Consider the following 23514-nt stretch of genomic DNA (forward strand, 5'->3'; position numbering starts at 1 on the left):
GATTGAATCATTTTTAAACAGGCTGCTGCACAGACGCTTGGTCCTGACGCGCTCTTTGCAAACTTCGCGGAGATGCATTCGACTGCTAGGCGTTTCGTCCAGCCACACTTATTTTCGCCTATATCTTATTTTCGATGCCATTCAAAAATGAACGAGTCTTAATATTCTTCTTCATCATTTTTTTCAAAGCATATTACTTAATAAGTCATATTATACATATAATATTCCCGATGAGTAATTTATATTTCTCATTTGTCCGCCTCCGTAGTGCAATGGTCAGCATGCTCTGCTACCGTTCTGGAGGTCCCCGGTTCGATTCCCATGGGGGTTTAATAAATATAAGTGATTTTTTCACTCTAATATTTATTCAATATTACACTGGACTGGTACCTGAAGTGGAGGGCTGATCACCTTTCCTTCATGTGTAATCGATCGAGATAACACTGCGTTTATATGATGCAGTGCCCTATGCACCATTGGGGTGCGGTAAGGGATTTAAAAAAAAAAAAAAAAAAATATTAATTGTATTACCAGCTATATTTTGTATATTAAAAGCATTGTCAACTTTGTGGTATTGTTATACAAAACGTAAAAAAGTGGTATTACACAAAGTGAACGATGAATGATAAGGAGTATTGAAACACATAAGGTGACATGGTGGGTCTCTTCGACAAAAAATAAATATGTATATGAATGTATAAATGTATACACATATATCACATATGAATACAAATAAGTTTAATTTAAAAAAAATATCAACATTTATATGTCATAATTGTAGAATAACTCCTATGTAGAAAAACCCAGATATGTATGTGAACAAGGATTTGGACACACTAACATGTTATGAAAAATAATGCTTTAATTTCAACACTCTTTTGATGGTTTAAACAGTTTATTTGTAGCATTATTTTAAATTTGTTCAAATTTTCGTTCACATATTCTGATTTTTTTTTATTATTGATGTATAAATATAGGTAAAGTAGAATATGGAATTTTAGTAATCGAATTGGCAGTCACTTTGTGGTAATATCTATTATTTTTTAAATTTTAATTTAACTTGGTTTAAACCATTATTCCTTTAAATCTATTGTGTCACGTGTTTCGATGCATACCCCATCATATCGCTCACTCCTTTCAAGAACGTCATAAATCAAAAAACTTGATTTCTCAGGAGAACGTTTTTAAAGTTGTAAAATATAATACAATGTATCAAAAATAAATATCAAGACACTTATTGAATTTTTTACCAAGCAACAGATCTTTTTAGGTGAAACCTGAAGGTTTTTTCTCCATTTGAAAAATATTTAGTATAAAAAAAATAATTAAACAATACCTTTTCTTCAAAATGCAATAATAAACTTTCTTACCCGTAGCGGGTAAATATTAAGTTTAAAATATACCGCTTTTGCTGGGATATAGTACATTTTCTAGGCATTCCGAAAACATGCACAACTGAAAATTAACGATTTTTTATTTATGACGTTCTTGAAAGGAGTGAGCGATATGTGAACCTAAATCTAAATTTTAGATTTGCGTTCAAACGAAATCCATCAAGTCGCACGTCTTATACACGTGAATAGTTTCTGAATATCTCACACCCATTATGATATGATTTTCAATTAACAGCAATATTTTGAATAATTTCAATTATAGTGAAATTACAATCTTTACTAAAGTTGTAGGTTACATAAAAATGATAACTAGTATTAGACCCGTCAATATTACGCTTTGTAGAAGAATATTTAAAAACCGATTACAATTTATTTTATATTGATATCGAAGCAATAAATTATAATAAAATACCACATAACCTAAAAAACGAGCTTATGAAATTGATCCTCTGACTTCGTCACAGGAAATACGAATTATTTTTTTAAGCTAATACTTTTTTTCCATTTAAAACTTAACTGCCCTCATAAACATGGCTCACGAAAACCAATGTATGCAAAATACATCATGCTCCCAGTGTAGCTAATCTGATAGGTTCAAATTCAATTATTATAATTAATATCTAGACGTCGAATACAGTTTAATCTATACAGGAATCGATGCTCAAATCCATTCAAGTTGTTTAGACTCTCGTAATCTAGACACGATTTTAGTATCAGAACTAGGTTTCTTAAACTTGATACGCGGATGGTATAGATATGAATTCCTTCTCCAGTTATAATAACGATTTTTCCCTGATACTATCAGGATATATTATTACACGTTGAAGGATCCGTGTAATAAATACAATAAGATCAAATATCCTAACATGGTTTTATTCAGGATATCCTTTAGATTAACGATTTCCTTTATCTATTTTCAAATTTGTATTCTCATTACTTTAAATCCTGTTTATTACGAGTATTGTTTGAATTTCGTATCGAAAGAATATCATATAACATCTAAGATTTAAATATAATAACAAAACATTTGTATGAGTATAAGATTAATATATTTTTTTAAGTTTATTTACGTAAACACGACTATTTTCGAAAACTACAAACATATATTCTCATCCATAGGTGAAAATACAAACTTTCTTTGATGAAAACATCAGTAGTTCTCAAAACTTGTCTTGTTTATAATAATAATATCAAACACTAGTATTTAACAAGTGTTTTATCTTTATAATTTAACCATCAAATCATTACGTTTTTCCTCAAAATATTTGGATGTTTTTAAAAATAATTCTTTATTAATGTTTAGGATTTTAGTTCGAATAATTAATAATCTTTGTTTCGGGTTTTCGTTTGAGTAATTGTTTATTGTATTTGTTTTGGATTTTTCTACTAATTATTATTTATGTTTGTTTTGGATTTTTGTTTGAATAATTGTTTATAAAGATAAACAGCTTTAGATTTTCCTTTCAATAAATGTAAATATTTGTTTTTGATTTAAGTTCGAATAATTGTTCATATTTGTTTTGGATTTTCGTTCGAGTAATAGTTAATTTTTCTTCCTTGTTTTTGGATTTTCGTTTGAGTAATTGATTTTTATTTGCTTTGAATTTTCGTTTGAACAATTGTTTATCTGTGTTTTTTTCGCCTTGCAATCTAATTACGGAGGAATGCGCACTGTGCATTGCGATCCGGTAGCCGTGTGTAGGCTCGCCACCGGATCGCCCGCGTATCCTTTGCTCGCCGAATAGGGGCTGAGGCCATTCCTTGTGAAATTATTTCACCGCGATAAACTATGTTCATAGCGCCTTCAATTAGCAAGGAATCCAGCATTGTTTATTACCCGACAGAGGTGTACACACTTGCATACCTGTCCTGATTGGGTACAAATGCGTGACTCTTCTGCTGATGAACGAATTTATTTCCTTATTCTTCTTCTTCTTCATCATCATCTTCTTCTTCTTATTCGTCTTCTTCTTCTTCTTCTTCTTCTTCTTCTTCTTCTTCTTCTTCTTCTTCTTCCTTCTTATAGATCTGATGATCTATGTTCTGTTATCTACCTATTGACTGCCAGCTGTCATGCCATTCTTGTTTGATGATGCTTTCAAAACGCTTTGGAGGTCTTAAAAGAAGTATTTATCTAGGTTTTCTTGGAGAGAATTCGGGCCAGTGTATTTTCTTGCATTCTATCGACATGCGTATTCCAGAACCGCCTTCGCTGTCTACCTCATCTGACTATATTCATATCATGAGGCTGTTTCTTTCTCTTATTAAATAACTGGTAGAATAATTAATACTACATGTGTATAAAGTGATTACTTAAACTAGCCTATGACAGGTTATAACCCCTGTAAGTTTCAAGATGTAATCAATACGGTGTAATTTTATTTAGATATTGAACCCTTCCTAAAGCCCAATGGGGTGTTCTAACCCTTGAATTACACAAAGTAGCAAGTTTTTAAGTATGATATTCTCTTACTTTTACGTACGAAGATATCAAGACGATAGACTCTATGATAAACTCATGATAAACTGTGTTATATAAGTCATATTGTCATATTGTCCGTCTCCGTAGTGTAATGGTCAGCACGCTCGGCTACCGTTCTGGAGGACCCGGGCTCGATTCCCAGGGAGGGTAAGAATAAATATGAGTGATTTTTTCACTGTAATATTTATTCAATATTACCCTGGACTGGTACTTGAAGCGGAGGGCTGATCACCTTTCCATCATGTGTAAACGATCAAGATAACACTGCGTTTAAATGACGCAGTGCCCTATGCACCATTGGGGTACGGATAAGGGTTTTATCATTTATTATATAAGTCATAAATAGATTGTAGAGTCGTGTTAACCTTTAGGAAGCGCGTAGAAAGAAAGAAAAAACTAGTTTTCCGTTATTTTCCTAGACTTGTTGCTCGAAATATCCAATTAAATGTGAATGATCCTTCATTTTTTTGTGTTTCAGTATCTCATTCGCGCTATCAAAGATTCCGTCTATCATTTGTAAGAAAACAGGCTGATCGTGGATATTTTTCTAACGAGTCTCAATGCTTTGCGGCGTAAAGTTTACGCCATAAACAATAAAACCGGGATAATGTTAAGCTAAACTGGCAGTGCACAACGGAGTCCCGGTTCCAACGGTATGGAAGTGAAACATGGAGTTGGCAAAAGAAGGATGAAAGTAGACCGAATGCAGTCGAAATGCGATCTCTCAGAAGAATGTGCGACAAAACGATGTATGATAGATGTGCGAATAGTGAAATAAGGAAGGAATGCAAAGCTGAGATAAGCACTATCGATAAAATTAAGAAAGGTGTGTTGAGATGGTTTGGACATGTAGAACGAATGAGTGAGGAAGGAACGTTAAAACAAATTTATGAAGCGAATGTTAATGGGAAAAAAAGCAGAGGAAGACCGAGAAAAACATGGCACGATCAGGTATGCCAAATACTTGAAAGTGGTCAGGTTATGAGTCGTTATAATCGGCGGATTTGTATGAGGAGATGCATGAAGAATGTTTGCAAGGACAGAGTGATGTGGCGATTTTGTATGAGAAGAGTGATGAGTGATGTGGCGGATTTGTATGAGAAGATGCGCGAAGAATGTTTGCAAGGACAGAGTGATGTGGCGCTCTTTTCTCTCTGCCTACCCCTGCGGGGAAGTGGCGTGATGGTTAGTTAGTTAGTTAGTTAAAGCAGTGGCATTTCTATTTCCTTTCGCGTCGTCACTCTCCATTTTGCCGACAGTCTTGCGCTGTGATTATACCCATACAAAAAAGACAGCCAGCCACAGTTATTAAAAATGCTTATCGAAGTGTGATGTCTGGCATTGCAGATAGAGACGTCAGGTACGAACCTCGCTAATTGGCAATCTAGGAAAAATTTACATCAGGTGGTGCAGTTATGACTGTTGGTGAGACGATTTGGATGCCATCTGTCGTTTGAATTAGAGTTTCGAGATGTATCTGTTTATTTTTTAACATCTCATTAAAGATGAAGAAGAATATGGAAATCTGGGCATTTACGGGGCTGACGACCGTCATAGGCTGGTTTAAGTTATCACTTTACACACGTGTAACATTCACCAATTCTCCCCATTATTGACAACCACACTACTCAAATCCTTGGAAGTTCTTTATATATGAACCAATTTAGAAACCTTGTTCTTGAATCACTAGAACTCCACTAGAGACATCTATTGGTGAGATGTAAAGAAGCTTTTTACTAAGCAGAAACTCTTATATTAGTATGTGAGGTCCGAATCCTGGATTATAATCACACACATGAGAAACGCCAGAAAATACCATTTTCATTTTTATTATTTAAGCTTGTAATTTGACCAGATAATTTATTTACAACATTTTGAGTGTGTGATTTGAGTAGTGTGGTTGTCAATAATGGGTAGAATTGGTGAGTGTTACACGTGTGTAAAGTGATCACTTGAACCAGCCTATGACGGTCGTCAGCCCCGTAAATGCCCAGACTTCCATATTCTTCTTCATCTTTGATCTTTGGAGATAATCCAGATTTTGTGAACAAGTATTTGGACACACTCAAAATGTTGTAAAGCATATTATAATTAAAATGTCACTTTATTTTTAAATCGCTGAAAGGCAACAGCAGAAGTTACAAATTTGCATTAAATATTCATTATTTTGTTTTTGTTTTTATGTAAAAATCATGTTTTAATGGTTTCGTTATTTGTTTTTATTGTTTTTTTTTTCATTTTGTTCACCTTAGTATAAATATAAATATGTACAAGTTTAAATATAGTGATTTTAAAACAATGTTACATTTTAATTATAAAATGGAAAATCACAAAGTTCAAATCAAATCAAATATAAATTATATCGAAGCATATTAATTGTGCTTCGCTGGAAAGTGTTTTCTTGTTTTTTGTAAGAGCAATTATGAAATAATTATGTTAGGGTTTTTTAGCATATAGTTGCTTGACTGTCATTACTTGTAATTTGTTCAATATTTCCTCTGTGGGAGACTGTCTCGGAACATTAAGAATTTTCATTAGTGGTTTTTCAAAGAGGCGAAGATTGTTTGCCAAGACAGATTGGTTTGGCGTTATATTCTCTCTACCTACCCCTGCGGTTCTTCAATTATTTTTACATATATAATTGTTATATTTCTTTGGCTTCTATTGGTTTGAGAAAAAATATTTTGATACGCAACCAAAAATCAGTACTTGTATGAATTTGTCAGTACTTATTTTAAATTGACGTACAAAACTGGCATAAAATTTTATCGACTGTTTATATCTGTCGATTCCAGTCAGCAGCGTGCCTTTATCGTATCATTTTTATCATTTCTAGAACATCTTTATCACGATTTAACAGTGAACTTTGTTATACTGTATATTGGTCTCGCCTTTAATCTCTATCCAGTGTGGTCTCTTAGAAGATAAGGAATATCAATTTTCCGTCATTTTTTCTAGGTCATCGACGAATTCAAATACTGTTCAATGTCGACAAAAAGGTCAAAAATGTCTGATGAATCGGAAATATGATTATCGTTTCGTTTGCCTTAAGAAACTACGTACCAAGTGCTTTAGTTGATTCTGAATATATAAGGAAGACGTGATATAGCCAGAAGCTTTATATGTAGAGGTCCTCACCAAAAAGTTACAATTCTAATATTGCACAAAAAATCCTTTAAATGCAAATCTAAATTAAAGTTGCGACAAAATGTTACCAATTCTGTGTAAAAACAATTTGAAATCATTAAATTGCACCAAAACGTAACAATTTTACAAGCTAGAATTCCTGATTACTTAAAATAATAGAGGGGAAAGTTTCCCCTCTCCTTATTTATAGAACAATTTTATATTTTATATTTTAGTTACTATACAGACCTGAATGATGGAAGTTTAACTTCTGAAACATGTAGTCAATAATGAAACTCAAGTGGTAAAAAACAAGTGTTTTCTTTAATCATTGTAACATGTCTTACCACAAAGTTAATGCCGAAACAATAAATAAAATAACTGTCGTTTTCGAAACTAGTCGTAAATAAAAATAAAACTCGATAAAGTGGATTATTCAAGTGTTTAATTTTAATAAAATAGCTAAATAATAATATGCAGGAACTGAATTCTTGAGTTCTGATCGTGCTTCTGCGTGCCCAGTCGGCACCCTTAGCACTTGCACTTCCCACGACCCGCCTCGAGTCCAGGGTCCGCGGTGTTCTATAGTCTTGTACCTAGAGCCTTGCATCGGTGCTGCACGCCTCCGCGGAGATGCAAATTGCAATGTGGCAAGCCAGATGCCCTTCCGTGACGGTATACTATACGCGCTCCAACACCTCGGCTATGATTGATGCCTCGTGTGGCTATGGTGTCCTGGCATCTAGGCACTGGGCAGGTGCGACCAACCATAAGAAAAACACCCGTTTTTTCCTTATTTTAAATCTTTTGCATTATACAAACATGATATAAATTCAAATATGAATAAAATATGAATACAAAAAAAGATCCCACAAAGGCATGGCCTATGTGTAGGTATACAATATAATTTGACTAACTAACTAACTAACCATCACGCCTCTTCCCCGCAGGGGTAGGCAGAGAGAATAGAGCGCCACACCACTCTGTCCTTGCAAACATTCTTCGCCTCTTCCACGTTCATGCATCTCCTCATACATACCCGCCGATTGTTACGACTCCTAACCTGACCACTTTCAAGTATTTGGCATACCTGATCGTGCCATGTTTTTCTCGGTCTTCCTCTGCTTCTTTTCCCAATAACATTCGCCTCATAAATTTGTCTTATCGAATGTAATTTAGTTCATAGTAAAGGGCACTAGCAAGATTACAATAGGTATTATAAGTAGAACTAGAATAATAGTGTTAATATAAACTACAAAAAATACTTGACTATCAGAAAATTAAAAAAAATTGTTTTATTTTATAAAAACATGTCACGTGTTGAAGAAATTGGATTTTTCTTCCTTACTTAATTCATAGAATACCTCTTTGTATTATATTTGGAATAAATATATACCGATGGATTAAACTGAGAATTGTGACGGTCCTCACCAAAAGGTTACATTTTCAATATTGCACAAAAAATCCTGTTCAAATGCAAATCTGTTCTGTTTACTGTATTCTATCAAAATCTTAATGAAAGTTGCGACAAAACGTGACCAATCCTGTGTTAAACCAATATGAAAGCATTCAATCCCAACAAAACGTAACAATTTAAGTAGTTAGAATTCCTGATTACTTGAAATCATTTATAATGGAAATGTAACATTTTGGTGGGGACCTCCACAATTTATACATTAAATGTTAAAATCAAACACTGGTTTTTTGCGTCTACTAAGTTGTATTAAAAAAAAAACACACAAAAATATATTCTGTGACAATAGTTTCGTCTAGTTATGGCATTTTCAAACAAATGTTCAAGAAGACGTTTGTTTGAAAAGGCTAGGGGAAGCAATTGTCACAAAAAATATTTTCATGTAATTTTTTTTATCAATAAAATACAACTTAGTAGACTAATAAAATCTTTGTTTGATTTTTAAATTTAATAATTAAATTAAAATGGAGTTCTACAAATTTAACCCCAAATCTATAAATAACTAACAATCAATTATTTCGCCGCTTCACCACAGGGTAAGCAGAGAGAATAGAACGCTACACAAGTCTTTGTCACTATCTTTGCACAAAGTTCTTCTTCTCTTCCGTATTCATTCATCCTGATCTTACCACTTTCAAGATTTTAAAATGCTAAATCGTGCTAAGTCCTCCTCGGTCTTCCTCTGTCTTTTATATTCTCACTCATTCGTTCCACATGTCCAAACGCTCAAATCTCAACACACCTTTCTTAATTTTATCGATACTGCCTATCTCAGCCTTGCATGTGCCAAGCTGTATAATGGTTAGTTCATTTAGTTGAAACGCCTTCCAGAATGCAATCTGGACGAACACGATTGATGTTCCATACAAAGGTAATTATATTAATATATATTATGTTACTAACTACTGCTCTTGGAAGCCCTTGTATTAATATTCCTGGTATAACATATCAGATCCCGTTGGTTATTCGTTCCGTGTTTCACATGTGCATTTAGTACATACTTCAATATGTTCCGAGGAATCAGGAGTGCTTCCCCTTTTTCGCCCTATAAATGGTAACCTCCTTGCTCTTGAGAGTCTTCTTCTTCTTCTTTATGGCTACATCTCAGCTTATTGTCTTTGTAGACTGCTGAAGTCAGCTCTCCTCGTCCTCAGGTTATAGGTCATTCGATCCTGGACAACGTCACCTAGGCCATGCCTTCGAATCATGTTATCTTTCTGCATCACCCATGAATTTTTTGTTCCGCTTCTAGATAACTTTTGAAGAAAATCCATTTATATTGCCTGGTTAACTACATGCTCGGGTTCTCTGCGTCCTATATGCCCATACCATCTCGATTGCCTCTCTTCTACACTCCTTTTAAAATCCGTTACGCCCAGGCTTCCACGAATGCGTGGACTCTTTATTTCGTCTCTAAGGGACCCTCCCGCTGACCAAGTAAGCATTCGCAATTCAGCGGATTCTAGTTGCTTAGAGAAGGTCCTATACATCGTCCAGCATTCAGATCCGTATAGGAGTGCGAGTCTGACAATTGATTGGTAGACTTTTTCCTTTAATTTGGATGGCATTTTTATGGCATTTGCATGCATCTCCTTGCTCTTGAGAGTCCCTGAGAAGAATGCATTCTTGGATCCAAGGATGTCGGCTCTAACCTTCGATCTTTTATCGGTTCGTAATGAAGTATATTTTATTGTTTCATATAGTAATGCACGATGCACAGTTATACGCCATGAGTGGATAGATCCATTGCAAATTACCCACTTCCTACCCCCATTATATGCAGTGCTGGTTACGAAATAAATTATGGTGTTTATGCTAAATTTCACACATAGATAACTAGTTACCGACATGATTATGCATGAACAATGTGTATTTTTTTTATATTTCGTTCTCGTCTTTATGTCACGATGTGAAGTTCCGTGATCTGTACGGTGTTCGAGATAAAATCTTTGTTTCATTTGATTACACTATGCTGGTTTAAATTACGCAAGAAAGTTGAACGGTATACGAGAATCGGTGTGCATAAATAATAATTACTTACCATATTTTGAGCGTGTCGAAAATTTTATTCACATTTTCGCTCGTCACATACATTTCCTGAAGGTTTCTGCTACAAAAAATACTAATTTCAATTTTCAGTTGTCGCTGAAAGAAGGAGTAGTAGTATACAGAAGATCTTTTCAATTATTTCATAAATACTATGTGATATAATGTAATATGTGTAATGTGATCACTTAACCGGCCTATGATAGGTCATAAACCCTGTAAAATACCCAAATTTTCATATTCTTCTACATCTATGTTGAGATATCAAAATGAAAAATAACTCCTTAGTGAAAAAATTTACGTAAAAATAACTTGTCAATTTGATCACTGTAAAAAATGTACAAATGTGATCACTTAAACCAGCCAATTATATGTCGTAAGCTCTGTAAATACTCTTACTTCGATATGCTTTTTTATCTTTGTTGCGCTATAATTAAAAATTATTTTATAATTAAGAATTCTACTTTGAAATTGTTGCAAACAATATAGAAAATAGATACGATTTTTGTATGAATCGAATAACATTTGCGACCTTTTATTTCCTTTTTAATTCTGAATACGCTTTATTTACGAATAGTTTAATGATGTAGTATAATTGTATTTTATTTCACTATATTTTTACTCATTTCAATCAGCATGTGTTTACATGTATATAAACTACAAAAGGAAACATAAAGCACCTTGCCTGATGTCTCCATTAAGATTTATAGTCTTCTCGTGTCTGACCCCTACACGAGTTTGATTGATGAAAATAGCATTATTCCGCACAATCGCTACCGTTGCAGATTTGAAAAACGATCCTACGCTATTAAACCGTGTTTCCCTTCAATACATTTGTCTGTTATACAGGGTGGCGCAATTGATATTGACGAATTTTTAACGTGTTATTATAAATACACTCATAAAATAATCAAAGTTCAAAAACACATTCGTTTTAGGACGCTTTATAGTTCACGGTAATTTTAACATTTATAACGATATAAAATTTTAAGATGGAGATTTTGGGAGAATAAACAAGGCGTCAGAAGACCTCAAAAAAGACGGTCTGACGACAAAGCCGTTGTGGAGGGTAGAAACTGGTTGCGATCAGCAACCGACTGAAAAAGATTAAAGGATACGGAAGAGGCCTATATATTATATATCCATCAATGGAGGACGGAAAGCTAGATTTAAAGAGGAAGTAGAAAAGGATTTACATTTATAAGTATTTTTTGAATTTCCAGTGATAACTGTTTAGAACCTTGTAGAGTAGACCGAGAGACATTGTTGAAGTGGTCTTCGAAAATTCTCTGTAACTCGGAACAGCATCTTCTGGTTTATCGCTCCAGTATCGTAGAGTTTGAGGCCTATTTACGAAAATCCATGCCTTCAAATATCTCCATAAGAAAAAATCAAGACTGGTTAAATTGATCTCATGACCTTCCGGCCAATCAAAATTACCATTTCGGGATACAATTCGTCCAGGAAACATGTTTTTAGAGTAATCATGCAATTTTGCACAGTGGTTTGTTGCTCCATTTTGATGGAACCATAACCCGTTAATTTCAACCATAAAAATGTTATAAAACTGCATTATATGTGTCAGTAAAATTATGTTTTTGACCTTGGATATTTCGTTAGTGTATCCATAATAACACTCTAATAACTTCAGTATCCATTGGCCCACCCTGTAATATCAACGTCGAATTGTCTTCCACCATTTTTTTTATTATTCAATAGTTCATTATTTTGGTCGTTGGCGCTATTTTTTTGTGACGTAAAAACCTTAATTCAATTATTTTTCATTCCGACTTCACACGACCCGGATCATCAATTTCCTCCCAATTCAACAGAGTCTTCAAATTAACAATGTTAATAGCTTTCAGCTTACCTTTAGACGTCTGGAAACCGATTAATGTAAGTATGATAGATATGGCTGCGTGTTTTTTTCTAATGTTATGGACATAAATCAGTTTAATTGATAATCACCATGAAGAAATTTTCCAGTGTTGGAGAAAATTTCTCGTAGGAAATATTGGTCAAGCACAATACCGGGTCCGTTATTCCCCGGACAGAGGTTCCATCAATCATCGGTGCAGTTCGTACCTGCGGCAATCAAAACAGTACAAGAGACTCTCCGGGTGACCACTGACTAGTGACAGGTGTACCATGCATATCAGAATACCTACAGATGCGTGAGAGGAAAATATTTAACACTATACAAAGTAATCATATACTAAGTATAATTTATAATAGATTTATATTATCCACTGACACTTCGTGATGGAATTGCATTTTTAATTTATTATTAGATTAAAACCAATATTTTTAGCTTTTCCACTTTTTTATTTGACCAGCGACCGGGTTTCGTCGTTACCGACATCATCAGACTGGTGAGAGGCTTTACAAATTTGTATGTTATATATAAAAGAAGGCAGGAGCCTGCCTTCCTGCCTTCTTTTATATATAACATACAAATTTGTAAAGCCTCTCACCAGTCTGATGATGTCGGTAACGACGAAACCCGGTCGCTGGTCAAATAAAAAAGTGGAAAAGCTAAAAATATTGGTTTTAATCTAATAATAAATTATAATTTATACTTTGTGATTTTCCATTTTATAATTTTATTCCACAATATTAATGGTGGTAAATCAATAAATAATATCTTTTGTTCATTGCAATTATCACTTTTGGTCATTTCAAATAAGAAAACAACGTGTGGTTTATTGAACATTATTTCTCGGAATATGTTTTGATTGTTACAACGATTACAACGCCGATTTTCTCATCTGGTACATCCATTTCTGACTGACTATCCACATGTAGGTTTTTGTCCCGAAGTAATTGAAGCGGTGTCCGGTTCGTGACAGATTACACGCACCTCATAATGGAACGGTGTCCCGAACTGGCGTTGCCTCCGCGGCCGGCCCATCAAATCGCGCAGCGCTTGTTCGTAGACCCTAACAATGGACCATTACCGATCGAAATGTCACAATCGTCTTGTTAGCGACGCGTGTCACGCTCGTCATCAATCATAAAGTGCTACTTCACGTCGGTGTGGACGCCCATTTAGGGGTTTTGCTCTTGTGAGTCTGCCGGCAATAACTAATAATCCCTTTCACTGCCTACACCGGGGCACATTTGCACAAAATTTGGTGGTGGTTTTGCAGACATTTGAAGTTTGTAGAAACTCAAATACATTAAAAAATTACTTCAAACTTCAAATTCCTAATGCGAGCCCATATCGCTCACTCCTTTCAAGAACGTCATAAATAAAAAAAACTTGATTTTTCAGGAGAACGTTTGTAAAGTTCAAAAATATGGCACAATGTATAAAAAATAAATATCAAGCTATTAATTGAACTTTTTGCTGTGCAACAGATCTTTTTAGGTAAAAGCTGAAGGTTTTTTCTCCATTTGAAAAATGTTAAGTATATTTAAAAAAAATAATTAAACAATACCTTTTCTTCAAAATGCAAAAACAACATTTTCTGCCCTGTAGCGTGTAAATATTGAGTTAAAAATATGCTCTTTTGCTGGGATATAGTACGTTTTCTGGGCATTCTGAAAACATGCACAACTAAAAATTGACGTTCTTGAAAGGAGTGAACGATATATAATACTTGAACTAGTACAATAAAACTCAAAACATCGACTTCAATACGCACATTCTCCTACTAGCACACGATACACGGCTTTCTATTGTAAATAATTCTAATAGTGGTAAAATTACTAACATTTTGAATGTGTCTTAAGACTTGTGATTTAACACTTTACACACGTGAAACATTCACCAATTCTACCCATGATTGACAACCACACTCCTAGATATATTGATCAATCTCGTGTCATAGTACATATGAGTACACAACAGCCATCTTTGTTGAGTTAAGGAAAGGTTTTAGTAAGCAGAAACTTTTTCATTTGTATGCATGATCCAAACCGCGACTATATTCACACACTGGGAACCGCCTAAAAACATAATTTTCGATTTATATGACGCTTATAATTTGTAAAAAGAAAAAAATATATAATTTGAATTTTTTTTATCACATTGATTCTGTCATAAATGGAATAAGACTAAACAATTATTTTATTTGTCGCATAAAATACTATTGAGAATTGGCCATGAGTATTTTTTGTACGTGTGTATTGCGCTAGAAGCTTGCCGAATCAACGCAAAGTGAACCTGCCATTCGGGGTAAAAGGATTTTTAATGCCTATTAAAACGTAAGTAAGAATTGACAAAAGTCGCATTTTTTACAGCAGGATGCCATAGTCCGATAACACCCGGAACCGGATCGAATTTAACAACAATGACACGTCGTAAATCCATCCACAAATCAATTTTCCGGAGAGGCAGACGTCTGTTATACGGCAGGCCTGACGGGTTGTGCAACAATCGAAATGATCCAAAGATAATTTGGGCATCACGCTCCTTCCTTCCCGCACAGACGATCGGGAGAAAAATTACACATTCTTCTTTTGTTCGAGTAATTCAGATTACACAGGGTCATCGAAAAATAATGCCAACATTTAAAATAACTCTTAAATATAAATTTTTCTTTTAAACCTCAAGGTGGAAACTGACCGGAGCATTTCGTCGTAACGTAACACGTTACGATGCGAGCATTCGTATAGTCAGTACACCGAGCCGAGCTCTCCATCCATAGTTTCGGATGCTCGCTGATGCTCGCCGCGAGCGATGTTACGACGTTATTTTACGACGAAATGCTCCGGTCAGTCTCCACCTTTATCCGCACCCAATGGTGCATAAGGCACTGTATCGTAGCGACGCAGTGTTATCTTGATCGTTGATTACATGAAGAAAAGGTTATCAGCCCTCTGCTTTAGGTACCAGTCTAGGGTGATATAAAATAAATGAGAGTGAAAATCACCCATATTTATTTTAACCCCCCTGGGAATCGAACCGGGACCTCCAGTACCGTAGCGTAGCGTGCTGACCACTACACTCCAGTTTCTACAAATGTTTCGAAACTGGTTCATATATACAGAACTTCCAATAATTTGTGTGGTTGTCAAGCATGGGTAGAAATGGTGAATGTTACACATGTGTAAAGTGATCGCATAAAACAGCCTATGACGGTCGTAAGCCCCGTAAATGCCCAGACTTCCATATTCTTCTTCATCTATGTCGAGATGTCAAAAAAAATATAGAAAACTCCCATAATTTGAGATAATCCAGATTTGTGAACAAGTATTTGGACACACTCAAAATGTCGTTAACGTAAGTTTTGTTTTGCAGGAAGTGTGACCTTGCTGTGCGCACACTAGATGCGCAGTAGTCAAGGCTTTCAGGAAATTATTAGACTTTTCTTTTCGTAGAAAAGACAGACCTAGTTTTTCTGGACATACTCAAACTGTTTGTGTTGCCTCAAATCGAACAAATCGAACAACAGACTGGACAGCGAATTATTTTTATGCAAAATGGACTTCGCCAGCTAGCGTTCATTGGCACAATAACCCTTTAACATTAAGGGTTTCGATGCCATGATTTTTTAAATGTTGGCATTATTTTTCGATGACCCTGTATTCCGGAATCCCCCTCGTAATCACCGCTCTGTGTTGCCATTGATTACAAATTGAATCGTGTGTTGAAATGCAACCGGCACGATGTTTGCCTATGTGCGGCGCTATAGGGCAGACAGCCGTGTGCTCGAATCACGCTCGTTACATAAGAATTATGAAAATTGAAGTTCAAGCACTGCAACATTTCATTGTCAAATGTTTAATGCTAGCCCATATATAATACTTGAACTAGGCGTATAATAAAATTCAAAACATAGACTTCAATACGCATTTATTCCTACTTACCCAAGAGAGCGAGTGTTTTTGCCTAGAATTTTCACTCATGAATTACATGAAATTTTTGTAACTTTTAACATAAAGAGTAAATCTACTCACGAGTAGGCATAGGCTATAAAATTTTAAATGTTGAAGCCCAAGTATGGTCACGATAAGCGGTGGTGCATAAGCCGTAGCTAGATTTTAGAGTCATTTGGACGTTAGGTTATTGAATAAAAAAATACTTAAATACGTACAACACGTAATACACGGCTTTCCGTTGAAAATAATGCTAATACTTATGTAGTAGTAAAATATCGACGCAGTAGCCAACATGCTATTTTTACAAAGTCATATTATAAAATAAAACTAACTCTACATCACGCCACTTCTCATATCATACATACGTCGCCAATGAAGCTACTTGGGAACCAGATGATGTATGTAAGAGTTCCAAAAACGTGTCAATCATGAGTATAATTGGTGTATGTTGCACGTGTGTAAGGTGATCGCTTAACCAGCCTATGACTGATTATAAGTCCTGTCAATATCCTGACTTTCATACTCTTCTTCAATTATGTTGAAATATCAAAAGAAACGTAAAAATAACTCCCTAAGTGGAGATTATCTAGATTTGTAAACAAGTATTTGGACACACTCAAAATGTTGTAAATAATCATTCGTTATTTTACACTCATTACGTGTATATTTTATCTTAAGAGGTCGCCTCTCGAGTACTAAATTCTCTTTTAACTAGTTGTAAACTAATGTCTTCCCAAACCGTCTAATGGCACCCATTTGTAGACCGAGTAATTTTATACACATCGTATTTTTTTCTTTAATTGAAATGACGCTCCCATTCATTTCAACAAATTATTTGTACGCAATGCAGCAATGAAATCAAATTGAATAAAAAAACCTCCCAGGAAACAATTACGTCAAGACGCTCATTGGGATGCTTTTATTACAGCATGTGATCCGATATAATTATTTTACCCAAAGGCTTCTTTTGGACTGCCTTCTGATTGCGTAAACACATAAAAAAATAGCTACTTTATTTATACCTTTGAATTATAGAGCGATAAGTGTAACATAAAAAGTAAGAAGCTCAAGTGCATACAGCGATCCATGGAAAGATCCATGCTTGGTTTAAGTCTGATGGATAAAATAATCAAAAAAAGGAAGAAACCACGAAAAGATCCAAAATGGAGGATATCATGGATCTCAAATGGCAATGGGCAGGACATATTGCAAGACAGGACCCCAAGGATTACACGATGGAGACCTTGGAAGAACAAAAGGGATGTTGGAAGACCCCAAAAGAGAGGGTCTGACGACATAGTCGCTGTGGGGGTAAAAACTGGCTGCAAGCAGCAACCGACTGGGAGAAACGGAAAGAAAGGGAAGAGGCCTATATCCAGCAGTGGGGGACAGAGGGCAAATTAAGAAGATGAAGAAGTGTAACTGGAAATACTCGTATATTTGGTTCCATCATAGTATGAAAAAATCATGCCTCGCTTTACTTTCTCTCATTGATGAAATTTCAAACGTTCACCGCCTCAGATGTACTAATCAATGTTAACAATAATATGACCAACACACTCCATTATTTTTATTTTGTTAATTATTAATTAATCTACCATCAGACTCATACACGTATTAAATCACTCGTGATTTATAATAGCTAGGTTTTAATTTCTAGTACGATATATATCTTCATTCACTACCAGTCAGTAAAAAAAATTGTTTCAAAGAACGACCGAAAACATTGATTTTTAATTCATGGCAATCTAATTCACTGCTCTACCGATCAGTCATAAAAATTGACGATTAATGTGAAGGGCATGTAAACCAATTTGATTCATCAATCGATAATTATACCAAGCAATTGCTTTGTTTAAAACCGATGGTTTATTATTGTTTTTAAGCGCCTTGTTCTGTCTGGACATTGGCAGTCACCATGGCTAAGTTATCTCTATCCAGTGCTATTTTAAACAGCTCTTGGAATCCACCAATTTCAGTCGAATTCCTTATATTTTGAAGCGTGATCATTTGCCTTCTGCCAATTCTACATCATCTTTCTATCACTGAGAATCAACTGAAGTATTTGGCACTTCTCAGTACAAGGTTTAATATGGATAATAGACCTTAAACTTTCCTCCGTCTATTTGAGTCAAGTCCTTTAGTTTTTCAAACACATTGCCAGAAGAAAAAGAAGAAAATTGGGGTACAATTTAGTTTAGTTCATAAAATAAAAACAAAAAAGTGCTTTGCAAGGAAGGGTCTGTTAGAAAGTCTAGATGCTTTACTGATTCCATTTTGCATCAGTAATCCCGATTACTCTTTCTGATATTCAAACCGCTCGGGATTATTAAGAGTAATAATGTTTATTATTCTGCCCGTTCAGCATTGGCTCTGCACTCTATGGCGACCGGAAGCAAACTGGTATATGGAAGTCAAGTAGTGATACATTATCTGGTTGGTATAAACGGTCACTAAATATCTTTTATTAACCCAGCCGTGGTGTAAACGAGTCTGGAATTATTTTCGACGCTTGTATGGTATAAGAAAAAACAATAAAACTTCAGCTATGTTACTATTTGCATTTTTTTGGCATACCTTTTCTAAACCGGTATAGAATTTTACAATCTTCAATAAACCGGATATTAATTGGACTTTGTTATGCGGAAACCATCCAAGCCACAAATTGGCAAACTAAGATAATGGCATTTGAATGTTTTCAGAGTTTAAAAAATACATATATTACAACACTATGGTAAAAGAGGATGGTTTTAAAAAAAATCTTTTTCCATGTTGAACACATCCAAACCACATAATTTTAACGTATAAAATACGGAAAGTCGTCAATGCACATAGACATATTTTTTTCGTGGTTTTATAAATTATGGGTTAGAAAAAGTTATAATGTTGTATTGATATTTTGGGTTGTATATCTTCAGCAAATTTTAAAGAAAATCCTATCGACGAAGTAGCATTCATCAAAAAGTAAAAATTTTCAACTCGTGGGTTGGATGTTTTCTGTATGACATGGCCAAATATCAGTGTATCGTTTACAAATAGCTTAGAATTAAAGTCTTGCATGTGTCTGAATGAAATATGCCTAAACAAAACATTGAAAAAAAACCACCAATTAAACTGCGACTGCGAAATTGTCTATATCGGAATGACTGCCAATATTCACTACAATTATTGCGTCTAAAACAGAGAAGCGTTTAAAATATGGTGTAATGAAGAATAACGACGATCTTCATTTGTCAGAGTGTGAAATCAAGACGTCTCAAATGGTATAAACTCAGAAGAATTTTTAAATATACTGATTTATAGTATCACGAAGAGATAACTGGAATAATTTTTATATTTTATGATGTGATAAGTATACAGTTCAAGTTTTAAAAAAGGATTTAAATGTGTCTCAACCTGAAATAAAACATGTATCATTCTTCCTTTTTTTATGAAAGAAGATGGAAGTCTGAGCATCCCAGGGCTTTCGACCTGGTATTTGGTTCGCAATATAGGTTTCAAGAATTAATACAATATGGATGTTCAATAATGGGCAGAATGGTGAAGTGTATAAAATGATCGCATAAGCCAGCCAAACTGCAAGAGTTGAGACACCTTTTAATTGACATCTCATTCGTAGGGTGAATGATACAGTATCCGATACAATAAATAATATTAATAAGGGGTAAATAAGGAGTTAGGTAAAAAGTTTCTAACGTTTATCAAACATGCTTTGAAGAATTAAGAAATAACTATACAGTGCTTGAAATACCCCTTTATTTATTTGAATGTTCTCGGAACCCTGTAGCAAAGCAAAATGGTGTTCATCTAAGATATGCTTTGATGAATTAAGAAACAAATAGACTGTAATTGAAATACCCCTTTCTATATCTGAAATGTTCTCGGAAGCCTGTAGCAAAGCAAATTGGTATTCATCTAGGACATGCTTTGAAAATTTAAGAAACAAATACGCTGTACTTGAAATACCTCTTTATATATCTCAAATGTTCTCAGAACCCTGTAGCAAAGCAAAATGGTATTCATCTTAGACATGCTTTGAATAATTAAGAAACAAATATGCTGTTCTTGAAATACGCCTTTCTATATCTTGAGTTTTCTCGGAACCCTGTAGTAATGCAAATTGGTCTTTATCCAGGACTTGGCTTCATGCATTTATTTCAGCTTTGTTTAGCATTATTGCGATTTGTGGACGGTCCGTATCAGTCGAGGGATCAAAACAAATTAGCTCCTGCGTATTTAATGTTCCATGTTGAAATGCTTGGTCTCTCATCAAGCGCCTTTTGCCGATTATACGCTCAGCTTTATGGCAATCTGAAATGAAAGGTAGTATCTCCACCACGCCTTGAACGAAGGGAAACGCACTATCTCTATTAGTTTTTGCGTCATTAGTGGAAAGAAGTGGTAATTGTCTTTGAGTTTTCATGTATATTTATACGAGTATTCGATAAATAATATTTTACGAATTGATTTTGCATGTTTAAACTGCTTTATCGAGGCAGGTTTTTTCTTTGCTTTACAAATTGCCTCCATAGTCCAATGGCTTGCGCGTTTAGCTACGGTGCTGGAGGCCCTGAGCTCTACTCCCAAGGGGGGTCATTATAAATATTTGTGACTTTACTTGCTGGTGAGATTATAATTTACTTATTAGTGAGATTACTAAAAAAAATATTTTAGTATTACCCTGGACAAGTACTTTTAGTGCGAAATTGATCAGATTGCCTTCGTGTAAGAAACGATAAAAAAAAACTGCGTCGATACGATACAGTGCCATATGCACCATTGGTTGCGGACAAGGGTTAGATCGAGAGTTAAAATGGGTTACATGTTTCAGAATTCATTGTTTATTTTAAATATCACATAAAACTTCATTATTCAATGATTTTATTTGGTCAATTTCGATGATTTGGAAATAAATCCGCAGGTTATTTAATCATTTATTGACTTCTGTTATTTATTCAGACAAGTGTTTATTTACTCTACGGATGATATATCTATTTTATAGGTATCTCAACTTGAGATAAAGCATCTATAGTTTTTATACGAAAAAAGATAAAAGTCTGAGCATACCAGTGCTTACAATCTCTTTCGTATAAAAAATATAGATACTTCATGTCAATTATTCTTCGAATAAATTGTTTTATTGTTCGAATGTTGCTTTGAAAAGCTAAGGTAGGCAGTTAATTCTGTTTGCTATTCCTATCTTAATTTTCCTCAAAAAAGAGTTGTTATTCTACTACCTATTTCGCTATCGTATTGGCTAATATCATTTCAAATCCTTATGAAATGGGCAATAAATTTCCTACCCAGGACATATGAACATCTCTGTTAAGCAGGAAATGTTTGTTTTCTTTTTATTTTACGCTCTTGTGGGATTCGCCTTCGTTGGTTTTGCGAAATGGCTGTTCACGAGGGATCCTCGATAATTAGTTGTTTGGAGTGATGCATTGCCTGCCATTGGTCCCGGTATCTTACTAGATAATCGTGTTGATTTTGCATACTGGATTATCGACCATTTCAAATGGGAAGGATTCAAAATGGCTATAAGACCGGATTCAACGCAGGATCTGCGTATGGTGAGTGTCGCCAAGCGTACATCTTCGTTAAGAAAATCGAAAGATTATTTTGATCTACCCAATGTCTTTTCTTTATTTTTGAACATTGACGGTATTTTACGAGTACACATCCGGATCAAACTTTTATTATTTATTTATTATAGTTTAGTAAGCAATACGTTGATTTGATCCATGGACGTTGGTAGTTTTCTTACCATTTTATTTAATGTTTGATCTCTACAGATAATAAATTTAGATGATAAAATGTAACCAAGGGTTAAATTTTAAGCTAATTGTTTCAAACAACCAGAATAGGTGGAAAACCAGTTTGAAAGATTACAGAATACCCAAAATATAAGTATTATGCGTTTACTTTTGTTACTTTGTCTTACTCCCAGAGGCTTAGCAATTATGTTAATATTAACAACTGTATAAGGTAATGTAATTTTTTTAATGGGTTTCCTTGACAATTTGGGGAATGCAATTTAAGTTTTTTTGGCTCCGTTGTACAGATATTCGTACAAGGTAATAAGCGAGATGGATTAAATGAATCTGAATTGTACCTGGTTGGTCGTCGATATGTACAAGACAATATGCGAGATGGATTATAAGAATCTGTATTGTACCTGGTTGGTCGTCGATATGTACAAGACAATATGCGAGATGGATTATAAGAATCTGTATTGTACCTGGTTGATCGTCGATATGTATATAAATTATAAGCGAGATGGTTTATAAGAATCTGTATTGTACCTGAATGGTCGTCAATAATAAGCTAGATGGATTATAAGAATCTATATTGAACCTGGTCGATATGTACAAGATTATAAGCGAGATAGATTATAAGAATGTGTATTTTACCTGGTTGGTCGTCGGCATTGGAACTGAAGAGCACGCACAAGCCAGTCTCGTAGTTCACGGCGTGGCAGGTGTCGTTGGATTGACAGATCTCCAGGCAGTCAGTCAGCATGAGAGTTCCAGGAATATCGTCCAGGATATGGGCCGGAGCGGAGAACACGTACCTGTAACACAATGGTATAATTAGATCAACGCGAGGAGAACTTCTCATCGCCCAAGGAAATGACTCATAGTCTCGCGGAACATCACTATGCCTAACCTCTTAACGATCTCTGCGTCTCTTGTAACTAGTTTTTGCTTCTTTGTATTCTCAACTCCGAATAGTTATTTGTATACAATCTTACTTTATATTTTTTAACAAAGAAACTATCACGCCGCTTCTCCGCTGGGGTAGGCAGAGAGAATTATTGAACAGAATTAAAGATTTATTAAAAAAAATAAAAATACTTTCCAGCTAAACGACATACAACACCGAAAACACACTAGGTACAATAAAACTTTTGTACAACTACAAGATCAAAAAAGCGGAAAGACATCAGACAAAATGTTATATATATATTACGTTTGGCCAAAAAACATTAAGTATTTCGCAATAAAAATCTTAAATGAGGGAAATTTTCATTAAAAATAAAACTATCAATAATGAGATGGGTAGATAAAACGAGAAATAGAACGTGTCATTCAGCCATACATGCACGATTGCATGATTGGCTGAATGACACGTACTATTGAATAACAAATAACTTACTTACTAAC

At 34.7% G+C, this 23514-nt stretch overlaps 2 protein-coding genes across 5 annotated transcripts in view; one reads left to right on the top strand and one right to left on the bottom strand.

Annotated features, from left to right (window-relative positions):
• The window catches only part of Atg16 (Autophagy-related 16), a 369124-nt gene that overhangs the window by 95832 nt on the left and 249778 nt on the right, over positions 1 to 23514 (top strand). The gene's annotated exons all lie outside the window — the stretch shown is intronic.
• LOC148310422 (uncharacterized) overlaps positions 1 to 23514 on the bottom strand; it is a 250184-nt gene that overhangs the window by 42074 nt on the left and 184596 nt on the right. For both annotated transcript variants that reach the window (XM_088258437.1, XM_088258438.1), the window contains one exon: positions 22762 to 22922. In XM_088258437.1, the coding sequence (XP_088114563.1) occupies positions 22762 to 22922 (161 nt within the window). The remainder of the gene's footprint in view (positions 1 to 22761; positions 22923 to 23514) is intronic.

Source organism: Brachycentrus maculatus, unplaced genomic scaffold (genome assembly GCF_059751285.1).
Source record: "Brachycentrus maculatus isolate JH-2025_06_01 unplaced genomic scaffold, ASM5975128v1 h1tg000096l, whole genome shotgun sequence".
Classification (NCBI taxonomy): domain Eukaryota; kingdom Metazoa; phylum Arthropoda; class Insecta; order Trichoptera; family Brachycentridae; genus Brachycentrus; species Brachycentrus maculatus.